At 40.7% G+C, this 23,772-nt stretch overlaps 1 protein-coding gene across 1 annotated transcript; it reads left to right on the top strand.

Annotated features, from left to right (window-relative positions):
- Positions 1-4,393: 4,393 nt before the first annotated feature.
- fam120b (family with sequence similarity 120 member B) lies at positions 4,394-21,960 on the top strand. Its single transcript, XM_073464990.1, has 15 exons — positions 4,394-4,458; positions 4,827-4,964; positions 5,458-5,648; positions 5,855-5,988; positions 6,199-6,321; positions 6,513-6,704; positions 6,842-7,112; positions 7,198-7,381; positions 7,774-7,875; positions 8,297-8,469; positions 10,400-10,492; positions 15,110-15,316; positions 16,201-16,348; positions 20,899-21,175; positions 21,263-21,960. The coding sequence occupies exons 2-15, from the start codon at positions 4,829-4,831 to the stop codon at positions 21,291-21,293; spliced, it is 2,262 nt and encodes a 753-aa protein (XP_073321091.1). The 5' UTR covers positions 4,394-4,458; positions 4,827-4,828; the 3' UTR covers positions 21,294-21,960.
- The last annotated feature ends 1,812 nt before the right edge of the window (positions 21,961-23,772 follow it).

Here is a 23,772-nt window from a genome sequence, read left to right as displayed (position 1 = left end):
GTTTTAGGATGTTTTGAAGAGTACTTGGTTACAAAACATGTTTGTCATCAAGAATCTGTTTTTGATGATGAATTATATTTGGGACGATGATGACACAGCTTTTAAATTCCCACATGATGTTGTGGTCACAGTTAGTCTTAGCTCACCAAATTAAATCAATTGAATTATATTTAATGTTTAATTAACTTAAAACAAGCCAACAAACTATCAAAAAACCCTGCTTTTTTGGACAAATCACTCACTCCCTGCTCCCTGAGATCCCTGCCCTGTGGCCCCCCGGGGGTCCGTGGCCTTTAGTTTGAGAACCAGTGGCCTCCAGCAGCAGGATTAGCCAGGCCAGCTGCCCAGAGAGACCCTGGGCCCTAGGACGCTGACACCAGGCCTGACCCCAGGGTGGCTACTATCAGGGACACTGAGGGGATTTGGACAGCACTTGGTGTGTGTGTGTGTGTGTGTGTGTGTGTTGTTCATTCAGTTGGACAACTGTTGAGCCAGTACAGATTTGTGCAGCGGTGTTCTTTGTATGTGTGTGTGCGTGCCTGTATGGTCAATTCTTTCCGGGGGTTAACTGCTGATCCAGTACAAATGGGAGGTGTTGGGGGGTAGGGCCGAGGGCAGTCGTGTGCTCCTGGAACATCTGCCTCTGTTTCTCCTGAGTCAAGCTTTGGTCAGGAGCAGGGAGGAGGAGGGGGGAGGCAACAGAGGGGGAGGAGATCGAAGAGGAGAAGGAAGAGTCAGCGTAGGAGGAGGAGGAAGCTGAAAAGATCCAACGTGAATAGGCAGCAGACCCAAACACTGGCTGCTGAAAATGGGATGCAGGATTATATAAACCCCTTTCCACTTCTGGTCTTTTGTGTTATCGGAACATGAATATATATATATATAAAACACATTTTGCGCTGGGACAATAAAAACTATACATCTATAACTCATATCAGGATCCAAAACCTTCGAGCCTGGACAGTGTGTGAGCTTGATGGGGTTCATACTGTATCAACTCAATAACATGATAATAAAATGCACTAGTTAATCTTTAATAGTTCATCTTTAATCTCTTAAATGTGATACAGGGCAGAGTTGAGATGTGTATGGGACTTCAGGAAGTTTATTAACATGAGACTTTTAAGTTAATCACCTGCCAACTCCTGTATATGAATGACATGACTTTACTTTTTTCGACATGCTCTGATGAAGGCCGAAATGTTAGCAGTTGGCTAAAATGGCCAGAATAAATTGTCAACTCCGTCCTGAAGATTAGTGTGTGTTTATACCTGTGGGTATTCAGCAGTTGAATAATAAAAGCACATTTTCATTTTAATATACAGCAGTATGGTTATCGTCAGGCCTTCTGGCTGTGTGCACCAGTTCAGTTCTTCTCAGCACCCCCCTTTGTCTGTCCAACCATCTCAGCACTGGATGACCTTTCGTGCGCTTCCTATCCCGACTAAACAATTATTAACAACATTAACAATTGATAAGAAGATTATGATGCCCAATTAGAGAGATAAAAAACAAATTAGCACGTACTCAATCTAGTGATAGGTCACTCTGGAACAATCACAGGACACGTTCAAACCTGGTCTTCATTTCTTCAGTTCCTTGAGAGCTTATTGCTCATAATTCCTTTTTTTTCTTTATTAATTTTCTCCACACAACAAGGCACACTAGCATTGTAGCATTTTCATCAGAAGCAATGATGAACAAAGAAGGAAAATGAAGAAACCAACAAAGTACAGGTGATGTATGTAAGTTATTTTCACTCAAGAAAAGAGAGAAGAGATTAGCATCAAATCTAAGTACCAACATGTGACCTCAGACTGCTGGGAAGGAAGGAAGTTTCTCCATATAATCAATAAAGGGCAGGTTATCTACTTTATAACAGAAGGTAACCTTCCATATAATAAGAATTAATCATTGCGTGAGAGGTAGATGCGATAGCGTTTGACTGGTAGGAAGTGATGCCATGTTTGTACACTAAATAATGCTGTGGATCAGGATCTAATGTTTTCTTGCAGATGTACAGTTGCGGTCAACAGTTTTTATACCCTTGTAAAGAAAATGCTCATCATGGCAGTCTTCACTTCCAATGATTTCTACAGCTCTCATTTTTCTGTGATGGAGTGACTGGAACACTGTCACAAAAAAACATTAATGAAGTTGGCTTCAAATCTGAATTTATTATGGGTCTTCTGAAATTGAGACCAAATCTGCTGGCTCAAAAATATACGTACAGTTACTTGAACAATCAATTTTGGTGATTATAGAAAGTTGTGTGAATCAAATGTTCTTTGTAGCATGGCCTCTTAACTTCTTCTGAGTGATGATGATTGATGACAGCTGATGACTTTTCTGGGCCCATTTTAATAGGGCTTGTTTGACACACCCACTAGACTCGACCACAAACACTACAATGGGGAAGTCTAAGGAGCTCAGCATTGATCTGACAGAGCGCATTATTGATTTGAACAAGTCAGGAAAGTCACTTGGAGCCATTTCAAAGCAGTTACAGGCCCCAGGATCAACTGTACAAACAACTGTTTGTATATATGAAGTGCGTGGCACAGTTGTGTCCCTGCCACGATCAGAAAGAAAACACAAACTATCACCTGCTGCTGAGAGAAAATTGCTCAGGATGGTCAAGAGTCAACCAAAAACCATGTGTCCACAGTCAAGTGTGTTTTACATCAACATGAGCTGAGAGGCAGCCGTTCAAGAAGGAAGCCCTCGCTCCAGACGCGGCACCTTAAAGCTCGACTGAAGTTTGCTGCTGATCACATGGACAAAGAAAAAGGCTTCTGGAGGAAAACTCTGTGGTCAGATGAAACAAAAATGAGCAGCAATATGTCTGGAGGAGAGAAGCCTTTAACCCTAGGAACACCAGACCTACTGTCAAGCATAGTGGTGATAGTATCATGCTGTGGGGCTGTTTTCCTGCCAGTGGATCTGCTGCTCTAAAGAAAGTAAATGGAAGAATGAAGAAGGAGGATTATCTCCAAATTCTTCTGGAAAACCTAAAACCATCAGCCAGAAGATTGAGTCTTGGGTGAGTTCGGTGTTCCAACAGGGTAATGATCTCAAACACACATCAGAAGTGGTAAAGGAACAGCTAAATCAGGCTAGATTTGAGGTTTTGGCCTTCCCAAAGTCCTGACTTGAACCCCATCGAGAACATGTGGACTGTGTTGACGAAACAAGTCTGTGCCAGGAAGCCAACAAATTTAGCTGAACTTCACCGATTCTGTCAAGAGGAATGGTTAAAAATTCAGCCAGAAGCTTGTGGATGGCTATCAGAAGCAAAAAAGCATCAAATATTGCGGTCCAAAAGTTTCTGAATGAGTTACATGACCAGAACATGCCATGACATGTAGGACAGCTGTTATCATCGCTCTTCATCCCTGATCAACAACCTGTGCTTGTATATGTTATAAAGCTTTTATCAGCTGTTGTGTTTTGTGTGACTAAACTTTTGTGTGTTATGTTGACGTTGTGGTTTGTACTGTATTGTGTGTTGTTGTTTTCATAGCAAATAAAAACAGCGAGTCCGTCTGACTATCAGGCTATCAAGATGGATCTAAACCCAAACTAAACTCGAACTTTAAGACAAGTGCCAAGAGAAGAAGAGATGAAGCAGCTGTTGATTTAACATCTGCACAGGTTTACAGTTTCGTTATCCAAAAAGCACTCTCAACGTTGAGGTGATCTTAACCTACAGACTTAAAAACAAATCTAGGGTCACAGTGTTTTTGTGTTCTGTCCATGTGGTCTTCACGAGTCCAGTGGTCATAACTCTCCAGTGCACTCACAGGGGGGCAGATTTACAACACAACTCCTCCCTACTCGAGGATCAGTTGACTGGGAGGGGTGGATTGTCCTCCCCGTCCACAGAGCATCTGGCTGAGGAACGACAGATGCTGACAGCTGGACTGACATCCAGCATATGTCCCTTTCTTTATTCCTGCTGCATGCAGACAATGGAGTGGAAGGGACGGGGGTGCTTTGTGAGGAGAAGGTAAACCTAATAGCTTGTGACTTCTGAAAAGAGCCCCCATTCTCCAGGAGAGCCTGGAGAGCAATTAGCCCAGTCTCTGATCCCAGCCTGGGGAGTTATGATGGGAGGACTGAGCCCACAAAAACCCTCAATGGTCCATTCTCATTCAGGCCACGTTAAGATGTTTATTTGTTAATTACAGAGTCAGCACAATTATCTCAATCAGCTGTTTAATTCGTGTTTAAGGATAAATGTTACTTTTTTTGGGCTCCCATTGTCTTTTATATTTAGATTAATCACACAGATAACTTACTGCACTGTAGTCCTGGTGGACTCCCGGCGCCGAGCACGTGCGCTTTGTTTTGCAACGTGATGACGTCACGCGTAGACCGTAGACAGGAAGTAATTTGAAGTTGCACCTTGTAAACACAACACGGATACGTGCTGCTCACATACACCAAGATTTTGAAGTAAGTGTTTGCTGTGTGACGCAAAACTAAATAGTTAAAGTATTAACAGACATGTATTTGTTTAGAGGGATTATATTTTTATGGACAGGAACCCCTGCAGCCTCGGAGAGATGAGTTTAGTGGTGAGAAGCTAAGCTAACTGTTAGCATTCAGGTCTATTCTCAGTGAGCATTGAATTGACTAACATGACAAGCTGTCACGTTGTGTTTGTCGTAAAAAGCGAAGCAGTCTCACTCATTAGATACTTACAATATTAGATGTTATGAACACATGAATATAAAGCGTCAGTCCAATAAACTTTAGCATCAGCATCTTGCTATGTTGCAGTGAATTCACTCTCACTCTGTATTTCTGTTTCTTCTCTGTAGAAATGGGTGTGAAAGGTCTTCAGTCCTTTATGGAGCGCTGCTGTCCAGAAGCCTGTGTGACCGTGAACCTGAGAGAAATGGCCAGACAACATGTTGCCAGAAGCCAACAAGACTGCACATCCTCAGCTAACACTACCAGTTGAGTTTATCTCAGTGTGCAAGCAATATGGCAGTGTGGGGAATCAGCAGTGACCATATCCTAACACTGATGTAGTCCATGTTTGTGTCTGCTTTGCTATATTTTGTCAGGGGAGGATATTTGGATATTAATAAATAAATGACTGAACTTTATTTTTATGGTATCTTCTATGAACACCGTAAAAGACATCAATTTCAGGAAATGGCTAAACACAGATAACTAAAAAAAAAACCCATAATGTGCATGTGCTACAAAACAGATGTTTTGAGATATGTAGAACAAAACACACATGCATGTGTCTTGTCTGGTTGATGTAACTGTGTGTTTGAATTTCCAGAGGAGATAAAAATGTCATTTGGAGCTCAAAACATTCAACTTTTTAAAATTTTTGTACAAGACGTTTACATGGGAATGTTGGAAAGATTGGAAACTTTGCAAAACAAAAGACTAGAAAAACATTTCTGTTACATTCGTATTGTCCCCCTCATTTAGGGCCCACTCTCGTTGTGGATGGTATGGCCTGCCTGCGCAACTGGTACTCATGTAAGGACTGGGTGTGTGGAGGGCAGTGGAGAGAGTACATGGATGTGCTGAAGAGCTGGGTGGAGGCCTTCACCTCAGCAGGCATCAGACTGGTCTTCTTCTTTGATGGGGTGGTGAAGGAGCAGAAGAGACCAGAGTGGGTGAGGAAAGAAACTGGAACCTGTGGTGTTTGAATATTTTCTTTTATAAAACAAATTTAAATTGCTGTCGAAAGACTTTAGTGACAGAGTTTATTGATAGATTATTTTCTGTACAATAGTGTAGATGCGAATATATCAGTTTACTCAACTGCTATAGTAATTTTGCACAGTGCACCTCCTGTACACATCATCCTCTTCATCCACAGGTGAAAAGGAGACGCAGAGTAAACGGGGAGATTTCTAAAATATTTCGTCACATGAAGACACACGGAGAGCAGCCTGGCAGAGAGCTCTTCTGTCTTCCTTCTGGTCTGGCAACGTTCACAAGCTTTGCTCTGAGGTCAGCATTTACAAGACAGCTTAAGATGCAGTAGCCCTCTTGTACATAACATATACAGTGAGATATGTTTATTATGTATGTATTTAATGTATTTAAAAGACTAAGCTTTATTTAATGGAGTTTTATCTGACGTGATGATGGTTCTTATTACTGTTTATGTGAAATTATTGTCTCTGTTGTTCTTATTGTAGAATTTATTGTTGCTTACAGGTCATTGGGTCAGGAAGTGTTTAGCTCAGTACAAGAGGCAGACTATGAGATTGCCAGCTATGCTCGTCAGCACGGCAGTATGGGCATTCTGGGACAGGACTCAGACTTCATCATATACGACAGGTTTATTCAAATCATCATGTTGTACTTTTAGACTGTGTTGGATTTATAAAAATACTTTTTTTATTGCCTCAGAATGACTTGCACCACTGTTAACAGTTAAGATGGTGAATTTGATGACTTCATGTTTTTGATAAGTCATGGAAAGTGTGAATAAAGTGTCTGTTCTTAGCATGTAGTTTTATCTTTTAAAGTGCACCCTACTTGTCTGTGGCAAAGCTGCGGACAGACAGCCTCACCACTGTCCTGTACGACCGACAGAGGCTCTGCCGTACCATTGGATTGGCTGTTACCCAGCTGCCTCTGCTGGCCTGTCTCCTAGGTAATGATGTGGTGTCAAAGGAGAAGATGCAGCACATCAGGAATGACGCCATGGCAACATACAGGTGTCTGAAGTTTTACTTTGAGGTGTTATAATTTCTCATTGTAATCTTTGACAAATAGATGATATGTTTGTTACTGACTATGTTTTGTTATAAAAACATAAATAAAATAGATTACTAAATATGTTATTTTTTCCCAGGTTAAACAATCCTGCTTCACACTATGGAGCTCCTCAGGAGCAGATGGTGCTAGCTGTATCCCACCTTGTGAGCTCCTTGTGGGGCAGAGAGGAGGAGGAGACTGGGCTCATCCCTCAGTGTTTGAATCTGTCAGCTCCTCACAAAGAGCTCCTGAAGATGGGTATTTGTTCCTACTTACTGCCTGGACAGGAAGCTCCTCAACAAGGTGATATCTCTTCACTTCCCCCTGCCCCAGCCTTTGAGAAACATGTTAGTCCAGAAATATTAAAGGTATGGTCTGTACTTCATTCTGTATCTATTGTTTTTAAAATACCAAATGCTGGCTTATTATGCTTTACTTTGTGGTTTTCCACAGGCCTGTAGAGAGAAGCATGTAGCAGTGGAGGATTTCATGGTTTACTGCGTTGTGTGGGAGGGAGTCACTGAATGTAGCAACACTCTGGAGGATGAGGAGGACACTGAATTGCTGCCCCAGGCACTCGTCTACAAACCCTGCAGACAACTCATCTATGGGCTGCTGCTGCTCCACGGGCATGATGGTAGGACAGCCAACTTACTGGATAATTCATTTTGACATCATAAACACACATGCACAGATACTCATGCCCTCTGGAAACACCAGACATCAAAGGGCCCAGACACACTAAACTGACATCAAACATCTAGTGGCGATTGGTCTTGGGGCTGACTGGTTGTCGCCTCACATCAAAAAGCAAAAAAAAGATGCACTTGAACACAACTTGTAGAGCGGAGGTCATAGCATACTATGCTGACTGTATATGGATAGACATACACATGCTGTAAACACAGCACAGAAGAAATACAGGCTTTCATGTAGTTAAAAAATAAAGATATGAATGCTTTTTTGTCTTCTCAAGACAGCAGTGTGTTTCAACCAAAGTCTAACCTTGACTTATTTGCGTGTTTTCAGGCAGCAGTGTCAACCTTCCAGCCATCAGAGAATGGTTTGTCTATCCTGGAAACCCTCTGCGGGAACCTGACATGGTCCACCCTGTCCCAGTCAGCCTCCCATGTACTGTACCCTCTAGTTTCTTCTTATACTGGTCTCTGTTTTCTTTTGCTCGGTTTAAGACAAATTCTGATTTCAGTGTAATTAAACCAGCTGATGCAAGTTCAGAATGTTTTTTGTTAGTTCTATTGAATTATTTTCGCTAAGATGATGATTCACTGTGCCAGTCTTGGGTAATGCACTTTAAGTTAACAGTGTTCCAGATAAGAAACAAAATGAGTCTTGTGGTTTCAAATGTTTTCCAGTGTTTCCCACTGCAGTTGAATCAGTTGCACACCTCTAAGGCATCATTGGCCATCAGAATGACTGAAAGTTGAAAAGTTGCCTCTGGGTGTGGTCATTAAAGACATTTGTCACATAACATGCAGTGTTTTTGCATCCAACGCAGAGTTGCACAATATTTTCTCTCTCTCTGAATGTGTAGGTGATCAGCCCAGTCTAGACTTGTTATGGTTCGGCACTGGTCCTGAAGTTTCTGCTCTTCGCCTGACGTGCTTCTTATCAATTTTTGACTGCCAGGAGTTGTCCGAGTTGTATGGAGCTGTTGAAGACTCTCTGCTGGCTGCTCTCTGCCTGATCACTTACATAGTCCTACAGGTAATGTCAACTTTTAGTTGTTTTTTTAGGTAGTTTCCAGTGAGTAAATGACAACACAGTAGAGAGAAAGAAGGAGAAAGAAATTAGAGGTTATTAACCACAGGAAAATGTGTAAACACCATGTCTAACCATGTATAATTCTCTAAGATAGGGAAACCAAAGACCCCAATCAAAGATTTGTTCTGTGCAGTCTAATTATTTGATTCATTAGCTATTAACTCTCATATCTCATAAATCATGTACATGTATCAGCCAGTATTTATATGTTTGTAATCAATGACAAACAAAAAAATGTTTTATTTTAATTGTAAATACATATAAGTGACTTTCTCTGATTTTACACTAGCATTGAGTGCAACCTTCTCTTGAGTCATGTTGGGTGTTCCAGCGTCTCTACTGTAAATGATATGACTGTTTTGGCTTTCATCGGTTGGGCTGCATATTTTGCTTAGCCTTTGAAGGATAAGTTAAGCTGTTAAATGAAACAGTCGAACACAAGGGAATCAGTTTGTATTTAGGCATTTCAGACAAGATAATGCCAGTGGCAGGGTAGTAAAGCTACACCTGGTGATTTATGTAAACAGAAAATAAAGACCAAATGTATTTGGAAACAATTACACACACAAGTCAGCTTTTGATTTGGGATTTAGATCGATAACATATACAACAATTATTTTGCTCTTTTGTCAACTTGTGATTTGAAGTCAAACATCCCTTGTTGACGGTGTGTTCTGTGTTGTTTTGTCGTGGCATAATGGTAGCCACTATCACCCACTGAGTGCCCAGTTTAGCCAAAGACACTGGTCTTTGTAACTCCCGCTCTGACGTCAACAAGTGCTCTGATAACCATCCAGGGGCTTTGAATATCTTAAGAGACATGTCTTAATTCACCTCACTACAATTGTGTCCTTATTTTGGTTGTAAATTTTACACTATAAACTTTTGTACTGTTTGTAATCTTTGTAATGCCTTGTTGTCAGTGAGAGAGCGCAGGGATTTGTGTTTTTGGTTTGTACATTCTGCATTGACGTCATCTGATTGAGCTCTAACACAACAGAGATCACAGGCTCACATCACCTGGACGAAGGCACAGAAGCTAAACAAAAACGGTACTTTAGATTAATTTATCAAACAAATCTCACCCTTTAATGTCTCCTTAACAAAGTTATAACTTCAAAGAAATTAATCTCAAATGTTGTCTTGAGTTTTTAAAATATGCTTATGTAATCTGACTGACGTTGCACAGTTTTGGACAGGTAAAAAGCATCAAGATGGATGCACCAGAGCCAGAAATATGATTTTATTACATATATTCTTCTTCCTTGTCAAAATCTGGCACAGACTAGGGATTTTTTGTAATTGATAACCCAACACGCTTTAACTGGTATCTAACTGGTTAATTGTTAAACATACCATCAGTGAAGTTTTACCAAACCAGATAACCTAGCATGCTAGGACATAATATGTTGTACTCATAAAGAAACAAAGGTCAGCAGGCAGCCCTCCAATGGTTTGGGTAAACAGACAGACGGACACTTGGAGCCAATCATTTAAATGAATGAGGGACCAACAGACAGACAGAAGAGCAGCTTGTTAGATGGACCGTTAGATGAGCGGACAATCAAAGTTGAGCAGACAACAGTAGCTGTTGTTGTCTGATCACTGCTGCATTCACATTCCCTCGTCAGTCTTCTATTTAAATAGCTTCGGGGTTCGTTTGTTTGTTTTGTACACACAACTGGGCAGCCTCGTTTCTGCATCCAGCATTGTTTCTCTCTCTGTTGAATTGTTGCACAGAGAGCAGACAAAACAAACTGACCCACAGCGCGGAAAGACACATTGAGATGTGATTGAACTGGTTAACCATATATTTACCTCTGTATTGGTGTGTGTGTGTTGTGTGTGTGTGTGTGTATGTGTGTGTTTTCAGGTGCAAACTTTGTCTGAAGAGGACTTGGATGCTTACCTGAGTCAGGCTGTGTGTCTGAGACTAAAATCCCCTCAGGAGCTTCGACAGATCGAGGTTAGTTACGAGTACAAACTCAAACGACACACTTGATTTTTTACAGATTTTCAACCAAAAATAGCCAGTTTTTTTTAAAGGAACAGATCTGTTTTCTTACTTTCACTCAAAAAGTCCAGAAAGTTTGAGTTTCCTGCTGCAAGAACATAATGTCCCCCGTAGTTTACAGTAAACAAGGTCCTCCTGTGGCAAACACAGCTCAGACAGTGTTTCCAGTAATAGAAAGTGAGGACACAAACGGGGAGAAAACACAAATACAAGTGCTGATTGAGTCTCCAGAAAAACAGACAAATGTTTAAACTGCAGTTGTTTTGCAGTTGCAAATGGTGAGTTTGGAGAAATTTCCAGGTTTTTAAAATTAGTTTTTCGAGAATACATCAAAAAATTATGAATACACATATTTTTGCAGACGCAGCATGAGAGCTGACGGTTTATTATGTTCTTGCTGTCACAGCTGAAGTAGGTCAAGTTAGTTCTCTGCGATAGCTGATGATCAAATAATGGGAAATCAAAGTCGAGATTTTCTTTATTAGGGGAAAGCCAAACATGAGTCACAGATTTTAGAAAAAGCTTCACTTTGATCATCTTGTTACATCCCAGTATGTTAAATGATGACTATATGGAAAAACAAATAAAACTGCCTGCAGATGTTTGCAGAACTTAAAACTTGCCCAGCGATGGAGAATATAGATCAGAATAGGTCTATACAGAAATTGATCAGACAAAGACAATCAACTGGGTTGTTAGTCAAACACAAATGCTGAGAATGTGTTTTCTTCTTTCTTACATGTGAGGATTTTATTCTTTTTTCTGTGTTTGTTCATCACTCTGAATTGAATATCTTTTGGTTTTAAACTGTTGAGTAGTGTTGTAGTACTTGAGATTGGTCTTGGTCTCAAGACCACTGTTTAAAGGTCTTGGTCTTCTTCTCGGAACCGACCGCATTCTTACAAGGTCTCTCCTGGTCTCAGACAAAGCGGCCTTTGGAATTTACTCCAAGACCAGACCAGATCAATTTTAGGATTGCCTATGGTTTGCATGTTTCACATTTTATTGTGTATCATGCATTGTGCGGCTCGAACTGCTCTTGGTCTTGTGTCGGTCTCTATAAACTCTGGTTTTGGCTTTGACTTGGTCTCGGTTGAGGTGGTCTTGACTACAACACTGCTGCTGAGTTTGTAATGTTTTTTTAACACAATTTTAATACAGGGTTGATTGAATGATAAACAATAATTCATGGATTGATCGATAGTGAAAACACTCAATAGTTGTGATCCTAAGTGTCACTGAAAGCAGCAACGATCAGTCTTCTCACAGTCTTCAGTGAGCTCGGTTGATCTCACAGATACGAGAATCGGAGAGTCAGCTGTGCTTTTCCATTCTCTGGGAAAATGGCCGTGCTGTTTGCTGCCTTGTTGTAGCCCCATTTATTTTTACTGCTTAATTACCATACTTGTGTCTAGTAATTTGTATTTTTGCTGCTCGCCTGTTTTCTACACAATAATTAGGGATGGGCGTTGATTTGAATATGCTGTCTGGGAGAGGTTCAGAGCTGCAGGAGGGAGGTTAACTGAGTTACTAGTGTATGGGTTAACTGCGCACACACACACACACACACACACACACACACACACACACACACACACACACACACACACACACACACACACACACACACACACACCCTTGAGTATACTCACATTTGCACCCAGATGTGGGTATTCTCACAGTTTTTGATATTTGATTGTGTGTGTGTGTGTGTGTGTGTGTGTGCCTGTGAGAAATAAGCTGAAAGTGAAAACCATGCTCTTTATTTCTCCACCCCCCCCCCACCCCGCCCCATAAAAGACCTTTTTTTAAATAAAAAATAGATTAGTATGTGTGTTCAGCTGAGCAAAAAAATGAGTCAGACTGTATGCGTGTGTGTGTGTGTGTGTGTGTGTGTGTGTGTGTGTGTGTATTTAGGGGAAAGGGGTTGTGGGTCGGTTTTGGGATGTGTTGGTTTCGTTGCAACATTCCTCCCCATGGGACTGTGATTGTGGCGTGTGTGTGTGTGTGTGTGTGACAGAGAGAGTGTGCTGGCGACAGCCGCCTGTCTGTCCTGGCTGACGCTCACCACATGGAGCTATTTACACCAAGCACACTCCGCCCCGCTGGACACACACACACGTTTCTGTCTTTGTCCCTCTCACTTTGTGTGTTCTCATGTTCATCTACTTTTTGCTCTCGACCACTTTCTTTTTTTCCGTCTCTCTTCACGTTGCTCTTTATCTCTTTTCTTTCTCTCCCTCTTTGTGTCTGTGTGTTTGTGTGCGCCTTTGGGCTTTTGTGTTTCTGTCCAGTGGTTCATTGTTTTCAGAAGGTGAAGCTATGTTTGACTGGAAGCAGGTGGCAGGCAGGGCTGTGTGTGTGTGTGTGTGTGTGTGTGTGTGTGTGTGTGTGTGTGTGTGTGTGTGTGTGTGTGTGTGTGTGTGTGTACACCTAATCACTGTTATCAGTGCTATCTGCCAGAGCAGACAGGTGCAAGCTGAAAGCACACACACACACACGGAGAATATCTGCCTGCTGTCATTACCGTTAGCTTGCTCTGTGCCTCTTTATAAGCATCTTCTTTATTGTCCTCCAGTTTCTTTCTTCTAACTCTCTGCTGCTGACTTTTATGGTCAGTTATTTAGAGATTAGATGTTATAATTCTGTAGGGGCTGGGCAAGGTGCCCTGAAAATAATATTGGGATAATTTTAGGCTTTATCCCGGTACACCAGGGGTCTTCAATAAAAATTCAATGCCTAGTTACCCAAAGGTCCGAAGCTCATAATGTCTAAATTGCATCCAATAGCCAACCCCTATGTCTATCAAATAAAATCAACACCTCTCAGCTCTCAGCTCGGTTATTTTGCGCGCTCTCACCACGTCTTTAGATGTATTTCCTCAAGGGATCCATGTTTGGTCTTGTTGTGCTGCTTAACATTCCCGCTTTTGATCAACGCCACGGTTTCACAACTTCTGAGACACAACGGTCTAGTAGTGTCTGCCTGAAGAATGAACATATATTGATCCGTCCATTCATTTTTAAAAGTTCTATTTTGTGCCAACTTTCCTTCTTTTCGAGCAAGCCATGTTTTCCTCCATCCAATTTCCTACATGTCTCTTTCGGTAAACAATCGCTGTATTAACTGGATTAGCTGTGTCTACAGTTTATAGCTGCGACTGCCAGGAGAAAAAACAAGAAACAATGTTCCATGACGAGTAGTGCATTTTCTCATGCATTTATCAGAAATAAATCATGGGTCCGGATAGAACCATCACTTGGTCCGTGACCGGACCGCTGTCCGCCATTTGGTGATGCGTGCGATACACAATATATATCTATATATTCTAAAATCCCATCAAAAGCACTTCATAAATTCATGGAGTGGCCGACAGACTCAAATATCACATTATTCTTTACCAAATACCTCAATCAGTAAGCGACAAGTAGGGATGACTATTGTTACTTTTACAAAATATTAACTCTCACACACACACACACACACACACACACACACACACAATCTAAGACAATTTAAAATCTCATATCGCAATAACAATATATTATATCTATATCGGGTTGATATATTGCCCAGCCCTGCTTTACAGAGTCGTTTATCAAATTGTGGGTTTAATTGTATATTTAATGATTTGCTGACTCACTTTTTTCCTACAACACTCACTCAAATTTACATTCAGATAAATATTTAACCTAAACGTTTTTTCACCCTCTCATCTCGATGCCTCATCTGTTAACTTGCAACAATTTGTTGTGCATCATTTCATCCTAAAAAAGTCTAATTACTCAGAAAAATCTGTTAAATATTGCCTTATTTTTTACTGTCAAATATAGTTACCACCACACCCAATCAACTTTGTCACCTTTACATACCAATCTAAATAGATAGTGACAGAGAAGTGGGTGGTCTGAGTGGAATGTAATTGTGTGGTTTATGTGTCACTATCGAGCAGATAAGGTTGCGCAAATTGGGGTTGGGAAACACTAATTATTTTAGCAGCTGTGAGCAAAAGTGAAAGAAATGTGTTGTGGGTGGTGTCACTAAGAATATTGAAGAAACAGATGTCTCTTTACAACAGGACTGTTTAAATAATGATACTGTACAAGAACATGTTATCAACATCGTTATGGATGTCTCGACCTCCACTTCTCGATTAAGTTAAGCTTTACTGGCTTTATTAATGTGAATGTCATGATAAATATGGTAATGTATCTGAGGTGAATGAACCAAAACGACATGTATATAGAACAATGATAAGGACATACTGATGAGAAAGAAAAAAAAAAGAGAATTAATTGTTTATTAATTATCTTACTAGATGAAACAGGTCTTTCTCCATGTGTGGTGGAGTGATCTGCTGTGTGGTCAGCCACTGTGGGGGGCTGATGACCTTTGTTTGCTTTGCATAAACTTCTAGCTAAAGGAATTTATTGCCACATGTGGTGAAGTCAAGTATGACCTGATGGCAGCTCAGAGAGAGAGATGCTGTTGCTTCATTCATGGCAGTGTGGTTTAAAATGTACTACTAACCAAATGTAAAACCAAACGTTTTCCTTCCTCTGGTCTCAGCTGCCTTTCCTCTCCAGTCGTGCGGTGCAGCTGGGATCCCTCTACGTCCGAGGACTGAGCCACCTGCTGGGTGCTAACTGTGCCAGCGGCTGCCCGCTGCCCAGCGCTGCCCTGATGCCTTGGCACAGCTTCGATGGACGGCTGTTCCACTCAAAGTACCTGCTGGCACATAGCGGCGTGGATAAAACTGTGTTGCTGGAAGGCGATGTGAGTGGAGACAGACAAACAAAAAGGGGAATTTGTGTGTGTATGTGTGTGTGTGACAGGATTTTGAGGAGAGAAAAAAAAGGGACAAAGTTGTGTTCTGTTACAACTACAGTACTTGTATGATTTGATCTGTATTATTTTCTTACCACATAAAAACGGCATGCTTTTGAGATATGTGCCTTGGATAAGTTCACCCTAAAATAAACATTCAGTCATTTTCTACTCACTCCCATGCCGATGGAAGGCCGGGTGAAGTTTTTTTAGTCAACAAAACATTTTCGGAGCTTCGCAGCAAAACAGCGTTGCAGCATTCTCTTAAACAGCTGAAGTAGATGAGGACTTTTTAACGTATAACACATAAAAACAACCGAAAGAAACATGAAATGGCTCCTTACAGTTAATTTGGTCTAATCTAAGTCTCTGGAAGCCCCGGGAAAAGATGTTATTTACACACTTGACACAGTCGATTGTGCACCCACTTTAGATGGGGTGCATGCTAACAATTTAAGCTTATCAGCTAGTGAGAAGATTTTGGCTTAGAAAAGGCTGTACGTAACATATTTTTAAATCAGTGTGGGATCTTGGGGCTTCTGGATACATGGATCACATTGGGCGAGCTGTGTTTTCAGTTGCCATTTTGGCCTGTTAATAGAAATGTAAAGTATAAGGTCGCTATCTTCTTCAGTTGTTTTGGAGAATGCTGCAACTCTGTTTTCTTGTGAAGCTCCAGAAATATTTTTTGGACTTTGAAACTTTACCACTTTACCAACGATCCATCAGCATGGGGGTGAGAAATGACTGAATTTTCATTCATGGTTCAACTGTTCCTTTAATCATGTCTAATGTTTATGTGTAATTCAAATTGTATTATTGTCTATCTCCAGTCGTCCTGTTTGTCTCAGTTTCTCTGCCTGAGAGAGAAACTTATAGAAACCTGCAGGAAGCGAGGCAGAGTCCTGCAGTCCAGACCCATGGCGCCAGAACAAAGTCATAAAACTGCACCAGGAACAGGATTCAGAGGAAGACACGCAGGTGAGACTTTGGACAAACACTACCCACCTGCAACTTCAGCCACCTGATGTTGCTATATACAAGCAATCACAATGTTTGTTTATAATAGCTTATATGTAGAAAACCCCTGCATCACGTACCAGTTGACATACAACTTGTACAAATTGTGTTTTTTCAGTGCATACACATCTCATTTGTAACAACAGTCTTCGCTAACACCAGGTTGGAGACCTTATATAAAAGTTGGGCCACTCAAAAGTAGCAGTTAGTCTGACCTGTGGTTATTTGTCGCTGTTTGGTAGATTTGGAAAGCGACAGAGTGCAAAAAATAAGCGCAGCAGAAACATCAAATTGGTTGGAGCACCATGTTTAACATTAATGTAACGTTATGACTGAAAATGAACAGACAGTCTATATATCTAAAACATTTAAAAACGACTCAGTTGTTACAAAGTTAATGGAAACCTTGTTGCGTGATAAAAGTGTCCTATATGTGTCTTTTAAATAAGCTAAATTTACCTACAGTTTCAAATAAAACTTTATTTATTTTAAACACTAAATCATAGGTATGTTAAGTACTGAAATGAGCCAGTTAGTAGTTTTGATTAAAAGCTCTATATTTGTTGAGATGCTGTGTGTTTAAACAGTGATTTATGTTTTGTCCTTTCTTACTCTTCCCTCTGCCTGTGGATGTTGTTTCTCTGTCGTTCCATTTAACATAATTATGCTGCCATTTTGGCCTGGAAAAAGTTTTTGATCTCGAGGTTTGATCTGGTTTAAACAAAGGTCAGAGAGGGAAAAACGTTTTGACCTGAATTAAGAAATGTTATGGTGTTTCTAGGGTGCCCTGGTGGCCTAGTGGTTAAGAGGCATACCATGTAACCACAAAGTCCTTAGTACAGATCTGCCCAGGGAGCTTTGTTGACATGTTTCCTGTCTGCATTTATACTGTAAACCTGCCAATGAATAGATAACAAATGCCAAAGACAAACATAAAAGTGATTTTATCATGTCTGTATTATTTTTAAGGCTTCAATAGTCCAGAATTTATGTTCTTTAGTCTTCGTTTCCAATCACTGTCTAGAGTACCGAAAACTGAACAGGCCTGCAGTGATCAGAGCGATAGAAAAACACTGAAGCTCGTATGAAAAACTGATGAAATTTCCCCTGGAGCCGAACAAAGAAGCAGCATTTTAATCTGACAGTTGATCTGTGGTTGTAGTTCTCTGGTGCCCCTCGAAGTACCACATTACCCAGAGGGCCGTGCTGTAACGAGCTCCATGTGTGCTGCGGCCTTCACACGCGTGCACGCACACACACACGCACACGTGCACGCCTGGATCGGAGACTTGCTTTGTCAGTGCACTAGTAATAGTAGGTTTCTGTTTATAGGCTGAGAGAGCTCTATTTTAAGACACACAACAAGACGAACTGATTACAGACTTCTTTCTTCTGTCTCTCCCCTCGTTTTGCTCCCCTTCCCCACAGTCGCCCCCCTCCGTATTTATTTTCCTCTCTCCTTTCCTTTTCTTCTCTCTCTCTCTGTTTCTTTTTCTTATTTCTCACAGTTATCCTCTCTCTGGTTGCTGCATGCTGAGCCTTCACAGTCTCCTGACTATTTTCAAACATATTTGGCCTCTTACACGCTTTCATAAGTGTTAATGTGACCTCTCTGCATTTGATGCTCGTCACTCTTGTGTGCCCTGTTGATACAAGACTCAATCTGTAGTTCACAGACTCCGTCCTGCTCAGCGGTCAGTCTCAGAAAACGACTCAGCAGCAGCTTATGAAATGTGAACCCGTAGTTTCTACTCAACCCTGTGACTTATAAACCTTTTGGGAGCGTTTTCTCTGTGTGCCATGTTAGAGGAGTCTCCGAATTGCGCCGAACTGTCTGCTTTTTGCCCAAGTCAACCCTTGTGGGTCTCATGAGGATGTTTCTGGTTTTATAGATGGAAGGCTATACAGTCTTTATACCTCAGTGTTTCATTTCTGCCAGACGCAGACACCAATCATTACTACAGAACTTGGGGGATATGGAGTGTGTGTGTGTGTGTGTGTGTGTGTGTGTGTGTGTGTGTGTGTGTGTGTGTGTGAGAGAGAGAGAGAGAGTGAGAGAGAGAGACAGAGAGTATGTGTGTGCGTGAGAGTAGTGGTGGCGCTATGTGGTATCGTTGAGGGCCCGGTTTGGTTTTTGTTTGGAATCAGGCCTGATGTTTAGTCTCCTCAGCAAATATCTCCTCTGCCCGCCTGCCCTTGCAATTACACTCCAACAGTGAATCCAGTTTAGCTGCTCTCCCACGTCTCCTCAAAAAGACAAAAAGTCAATGAAAACAACCTCATCTTAGATTCGTTGTGGAGTACATTTTACTCTAGTGGTGTACCTCTACTCTCCTCTGACATAGGAAGAACATATTTTAGCTCATCTAACTCTGATCTTATTTGTCTCCCTCATTTGGTTTAAGTCGGAATCTCAATCTGTTGAATTTGTCTCAAAAAGACATGCTGACAACAGCAATAGAGCTTCAAAACGTTTTGGTGCTTGTGGCCTGACTGACACATTCACTTATGCATGGCATGCTTTCATGTGCTTATTTTCCTGCACTTTCGCACTCAGTGAGTGGATTGATGGGAGAACGGCAGCCTGATTTGGTCGAGCGGGGAGCAGCTCCCATTCGGTGAGGTCTAAAGTTGGAATTGGTGTTCTGTTTCAAGCACTTTGTAATTGGCATAAAATCAGCCACATCTGTCAAAGTGAAGTCACAAGCATTTCTGAATATCTGGACAGATTTTAACGATGGCTAAACAAGCAGAGGGAAACATTTAGTGTTTTCTTTTAATTCATTTTGTAACAAATAGAAGAGCAAAGGTTATGCACTACCATGAATAGAAATATGTTTTATCTTAGTTGAGGTTTGACAGTTGATATGGAGATCTGTAAGAATTCAGCTTCAGGAAACTTTTCTCTTTTTTTTGAATAATTCTGCTCGAACTGGCAGCGTTCGTCAGACTTGATGAGTGTGTAAGTCTGCTGTGATATAGGATTTTTCATTGTTTATTGCTGTTCTGTGGGTAGCCTTGAAATTATTGCGGACAGACTTTAAAGGCATGCACTGTGTGTGTGTGTGTGTGTGTGTGTGTGTGTGTGTGTGTGTGTGTCTGTGTGTGTGTGTGTGTGTGTGTGTGTGTGTGTGTGTGTGTGTGTGTGTGTGTGTGTGTGTGAGAGAGAGAGAAGAGAAGAGAGAGAAACAATTGCTGGTACTTTTTGTAGAGAGTTGGGCATTTAACTGGTGATGAACAAACAATTGTTTCATTGTCGATAAATCTGTCGATTATTTCAAAGATGTTAAGGTTCATTTAGGAGTTTGGTCTATAAAATGGCGGGAAAAAAATGGCTCAGATATTCCCAAAGCCCAAGATGACGTCTTCAACCCAAAGATATTTAGTTTACTGTCATAAAAATAGAGTAAAAATACATAAAATATTCAAAGTTAAGATGCTGGAATCAGAGAGACTTTTTTCTTTGAAAATTTCTCAAACCAATTAGTCGGAGATTAATGTAATAGTTGACAACTTATTGATTAATCGTTATAGCTCTCTTACTGAGTAATCGTTGAGTCCTTAAATGCTCATCACAACGTCTTAAAATGGCCTCTTTTGTCAACTACAGTCCCAAAACTCTTTATTTACTGTCATAAATGAAAAAGAAACGCAGCGATTCCCTGACATTTAAGAAGATGAAACAATCAAATTTTAAGTTATGTAATTTATTCGCATTGACTCGACAAGATAGAAAAAAACTTAAATATGACACTTCACATTGAACTTGTGTAATGAAAGTAGATGGACAATGTTCATGTAATTAAAATACTTAAAGTCAGCGTCTTAGGTATAATTCTTTTGTTGAGTGAACTTGACCTGAGTTTCATCAGGGTCAGTTTAGGCTACAGGAGGGAGCTGCTTTTAGCAAACGATCTTTGATGAACCAGCTGAGCACTTCCTGCTCAGCACCAAACCTACACAGTTAGCAACCAGCTGGTGAACATAGTGGAGCATTAGGTGTTAAATAGTCTGACCACAAACAGAGTTGAAAGGAGAAACCTGACTTCATATGAACTGCTAATGTTGCTCTGTTACTGCTTGACGTGTAAAAAGGAAACTGTTTGCTAACAGGTTTGCCTTATATAACTTAAAATGGGATGATATGGCAGAATCGTGCTCGTAATTCGTGTATGCAGCCTTTTGCTTTTTAAAGCACCAAATATTTTGGTTGAAGTGCTTCTCTGTTTTTGTGAATTTTTATGACTAAATAAGCAACAATTAAAATAAGTGCTGAGTGGAGAAAATAGTTTTAAATCCCCAAACCTCAGATATCTGCTTTATCTTGGTGCTGTTCAGTCAGACTTGATTTCCAGTGGCCAGTTTGGATTGATTGTAACTGAACTCTCGTATGTGAAATAACCAAAATTGTTTCAACTAAGGCACAAAATATCATGTTCATGTGGGTCTTATGGCTCATTGTAAGAAAATAGGTTATCCTGTCCTTTAAATATTAAATTTCTCACTTTCAGGTGGTGATGAGAGCTGGAGGGAAAGAGGAGAGATGACACAAGGCCATCAACATGGAGGAGGACGGTGGGGAAGAGGGGAGGCGAGAGGAGACCGAAGTGAATATGAAGACAGAGAGAGACCGTGGGAGGGAGGAGGACACAGAGGAGGAGGCCAACATTTTCATCTTCACTCGTATCCTAACTTCTACGATGGAGAACCCCCGAACGTGAGCCGTCCTCCAAAACACTCCAGAGGTCGATCGTACCACAACAGAGGGAGATACCGGCTGGCTCCGAGGTAACACCAGTATGAAACTAAAATGTCTTCTCTGTCTCTGTTTCTTCTGTTTAACTGTTGTATAATGTCTCTCCTCTCTCCTCTCAGATGGTCGCAGCCTCCTGCACCAGGGACTTAAGAGGAGAGAAGAGGAGGATTAGAGGGGAGGATTTGAAGAGTTAAGAGGATGGGAAAGACATGATGAAAGGAGCAAAGGAATCAAATTTCTCTGAACAAACTGATTAGTGAATTAACCGTCAGGAATGTTTGTCTAAAGGATGCTGTGAGTAGAGAAATGGGGCTCAAGAGGAGGCAGAGTGAAGAGATTAGGAAAACATTATTTAATTTTCCAGTTTAACCTAAAGTTGTTTTTTTTTTTCATTCTTTGAAATTCAGCATTTTAAAGCCTCTCCTTCGTCTCAGGGCAACTTACCTGTCTTACTGTAAGAAATGGAGAATGTGTGTGAGCACTCACAAGACAAACAGGAGTAAGCCTCTTCAATCATGCACTGAGAAGTGGATTAATGCTTAATCCTCAAGCTTGTTTTTACCTCTTATCTGTGACAATAAAAAGAGCAAAGATCTTAAAAGCCGAGTGTATCCAGTGGCATAATCCTTTTAAAGGACTGGAGAAACTGTAATGCTGGTATCGAATTTCAGCTGAAAGAGTCGGGCATCAGTACGAGAGATTTACACACTTCTATAAACTGATACCAAGAGCCATTTGTGACAAAGTGAAGCAACATGAGTTTCTGCTTTTGAACATGAGTTGCAATGTAATGGAAACTAATAAAGACAAAGGTTTATATTTTTTTTCTTTTATACTGCTTACAAATAAATTGTCTTGATACTGAGCTATCCTTGACAACGCTAACTCTACTCATAGAGGCCTCTAGTTGCAAATATTTTTAATTTAATGTGATGTTTAATTCCTGTGGTTGAAATGACACAGGACAAGAAAATATAACACATCACATAACTCCAATAACGTGGATTGATAAGTAAATTTCACAATAATCCAGCCTTAGTTCTTGTTGTTAAACTAAAAAACGTATGTAGGTGAACAACCACTCATGTAAGTGTGCTGATGAGGAATGTATAGTCTGTACAGTCATGCTGACTGTCTTCCTGTAGCAACGTGAACGTCGTAAAACCCACCAGAGAGGAAAAGGATGCAGAGAAAGTTCCACAGCCTAAGTGCTGTCACTCCTGTGTGTGTGTGTGTGTGTGTGTGTGTGTGTGTGTGTGTGTGTGTGTGTGTGCGTGTGCACGCCTATCAGCAGAGCAGAAATGAAATGTGAGTGAATTGCTTATCAGTGGAAACAAATAAGGGAAGAAATCGTAGAAAATCATGACGGCTGAGGTGAGAGTCCATTATCTTGTTCCCTGTAGTCAACTCATGACACAGTGATACAAACTTATACAAGCTGAAGCTACAGACTGAAGATGCATGCCTATCAGTGGGGAAGGTTCAAGCCTAAAACAAGTGAGCGTCAACACTGCTGAAGGAGTGAAGATCTTGGAGACTTTAGTAAGAACTAGATGGCACTCGGTAACCAACAGTCCCATTTATCTTCATCAAACTGTACTGACTCATAGATACCAGCCACTTAAATATACCAGTTCCTTTTCATCAAGATCCATGTGTTATTCCCTGAGAAATTAATGAAAACAAAAAGACAGTGAAAAAATTACAGGATCTGTCCCTTTATCTGGATCAGCACCAAAAGTTAATGGAGTCTATCCTCCATCCGAGTTTCATGGAAATCTGTTCAGTAGTTTTTGTGTAATCCTGCTGACAACCTACCAACCAACAAACGGACATGGGTGAAAACATAACCTCCTTGGCAGAGGTAAATATTGCAGATGCGCCTCAGCACATCGACAGTCTTTTATGTTGTGTCACAATCTTTTTTTTAATTTATAATTCTTAAATTTCGTACAGACCAAAATATAATTTAGTGTGTAATAAGTAGAATAGTTTTAATACTTCATGGTGATCTTTTGTGTTTGATTCTCCCTCTTTAGTCATTGCCAAACATGAAACTTCCAGCATTATGTAAGGCAGAGAGGTTTTGTTTTCATTCCAGTGGCAGCACCAACAGAGAAGTTAAAGTTGAGCGTTGAGGCTTATTAGATATTTAAAGGGGAAACAGACAACTTCTGCCCCTCTAGCGTTTCCAAGTGCTATTATTGTTGGCGCCACTGTTGCAAAGACAACAGGAATTGTTTCCATTTTCCTGGGTCGCGATTGCCAATAACGGGACAAAACATGAGTTTATTAATTTATTTCGTCCATAATGGAGACGTGGAAGCAGACAGAAATGGTGGCTGGCTGTCAGCCTGACTGGATTACCAGTGTCTGTTGCTAGTTTAGTCATTATGTACATACATTTTAATGTCAATGAATATCATAATCTTGTGTGTGCTGTATTTTTTAAAGGAAAATTTCTGTATATTTCAACCTGGTGTATTTCACATAAAGGTTGCAGGAGCCTCGTACAGCTTTGCAAATAAACCTAATTTTACATGAATGATATCAAACACTTGTCTCTGAGTCTGACGGAAACTAAATACAGAAACTTGCACCCTGTGATAGCCATGTTGGCTCACTGCAA

Source organism: Pagrus major, chromosome 4, assembly GCF_040436345.1.
Source record: "Pagrus major chromosome 4, Pma_NU_1.0".
NCBI classification, from domain to species: Eukaryota; Metazoa; Chordata; class Actinopteri; order Spariformes; family Sparidae; genus Pagrus; species Pagrus major.
This window is presented reverse-complemented; position numbering and strand designations above follow the sequence as displayed.

What these genes read in the sequence shown, in the direction of transcription:
- fam120b (XM_073464990.1), top strand. Translation starts at nt 4,829, where the DNA reads ATGGGTGTGAAAGGTCTTCAGTCCTTTATGGAGCGCTGCTGTCCAGAA. An exon ending in CTGTGTTGCTGGAAGGCGAT is followed by an intron (nt 15,317 to 16,200) that starts GTGAGTGGAGAC and finishes GTCTATCTCCAG; the next exon opens with TCGTCCTGTTTGTCTCAGTT. An exon ending in AGATACCGGCTGGCTCCGAG is followed by an intron (nt 21,176 to 21,262) that starts GTAACACCAGTA and finishes CTCTCCTCTCAG; the next exon opens with ATGGTCGCAGCCTCCTGCAC.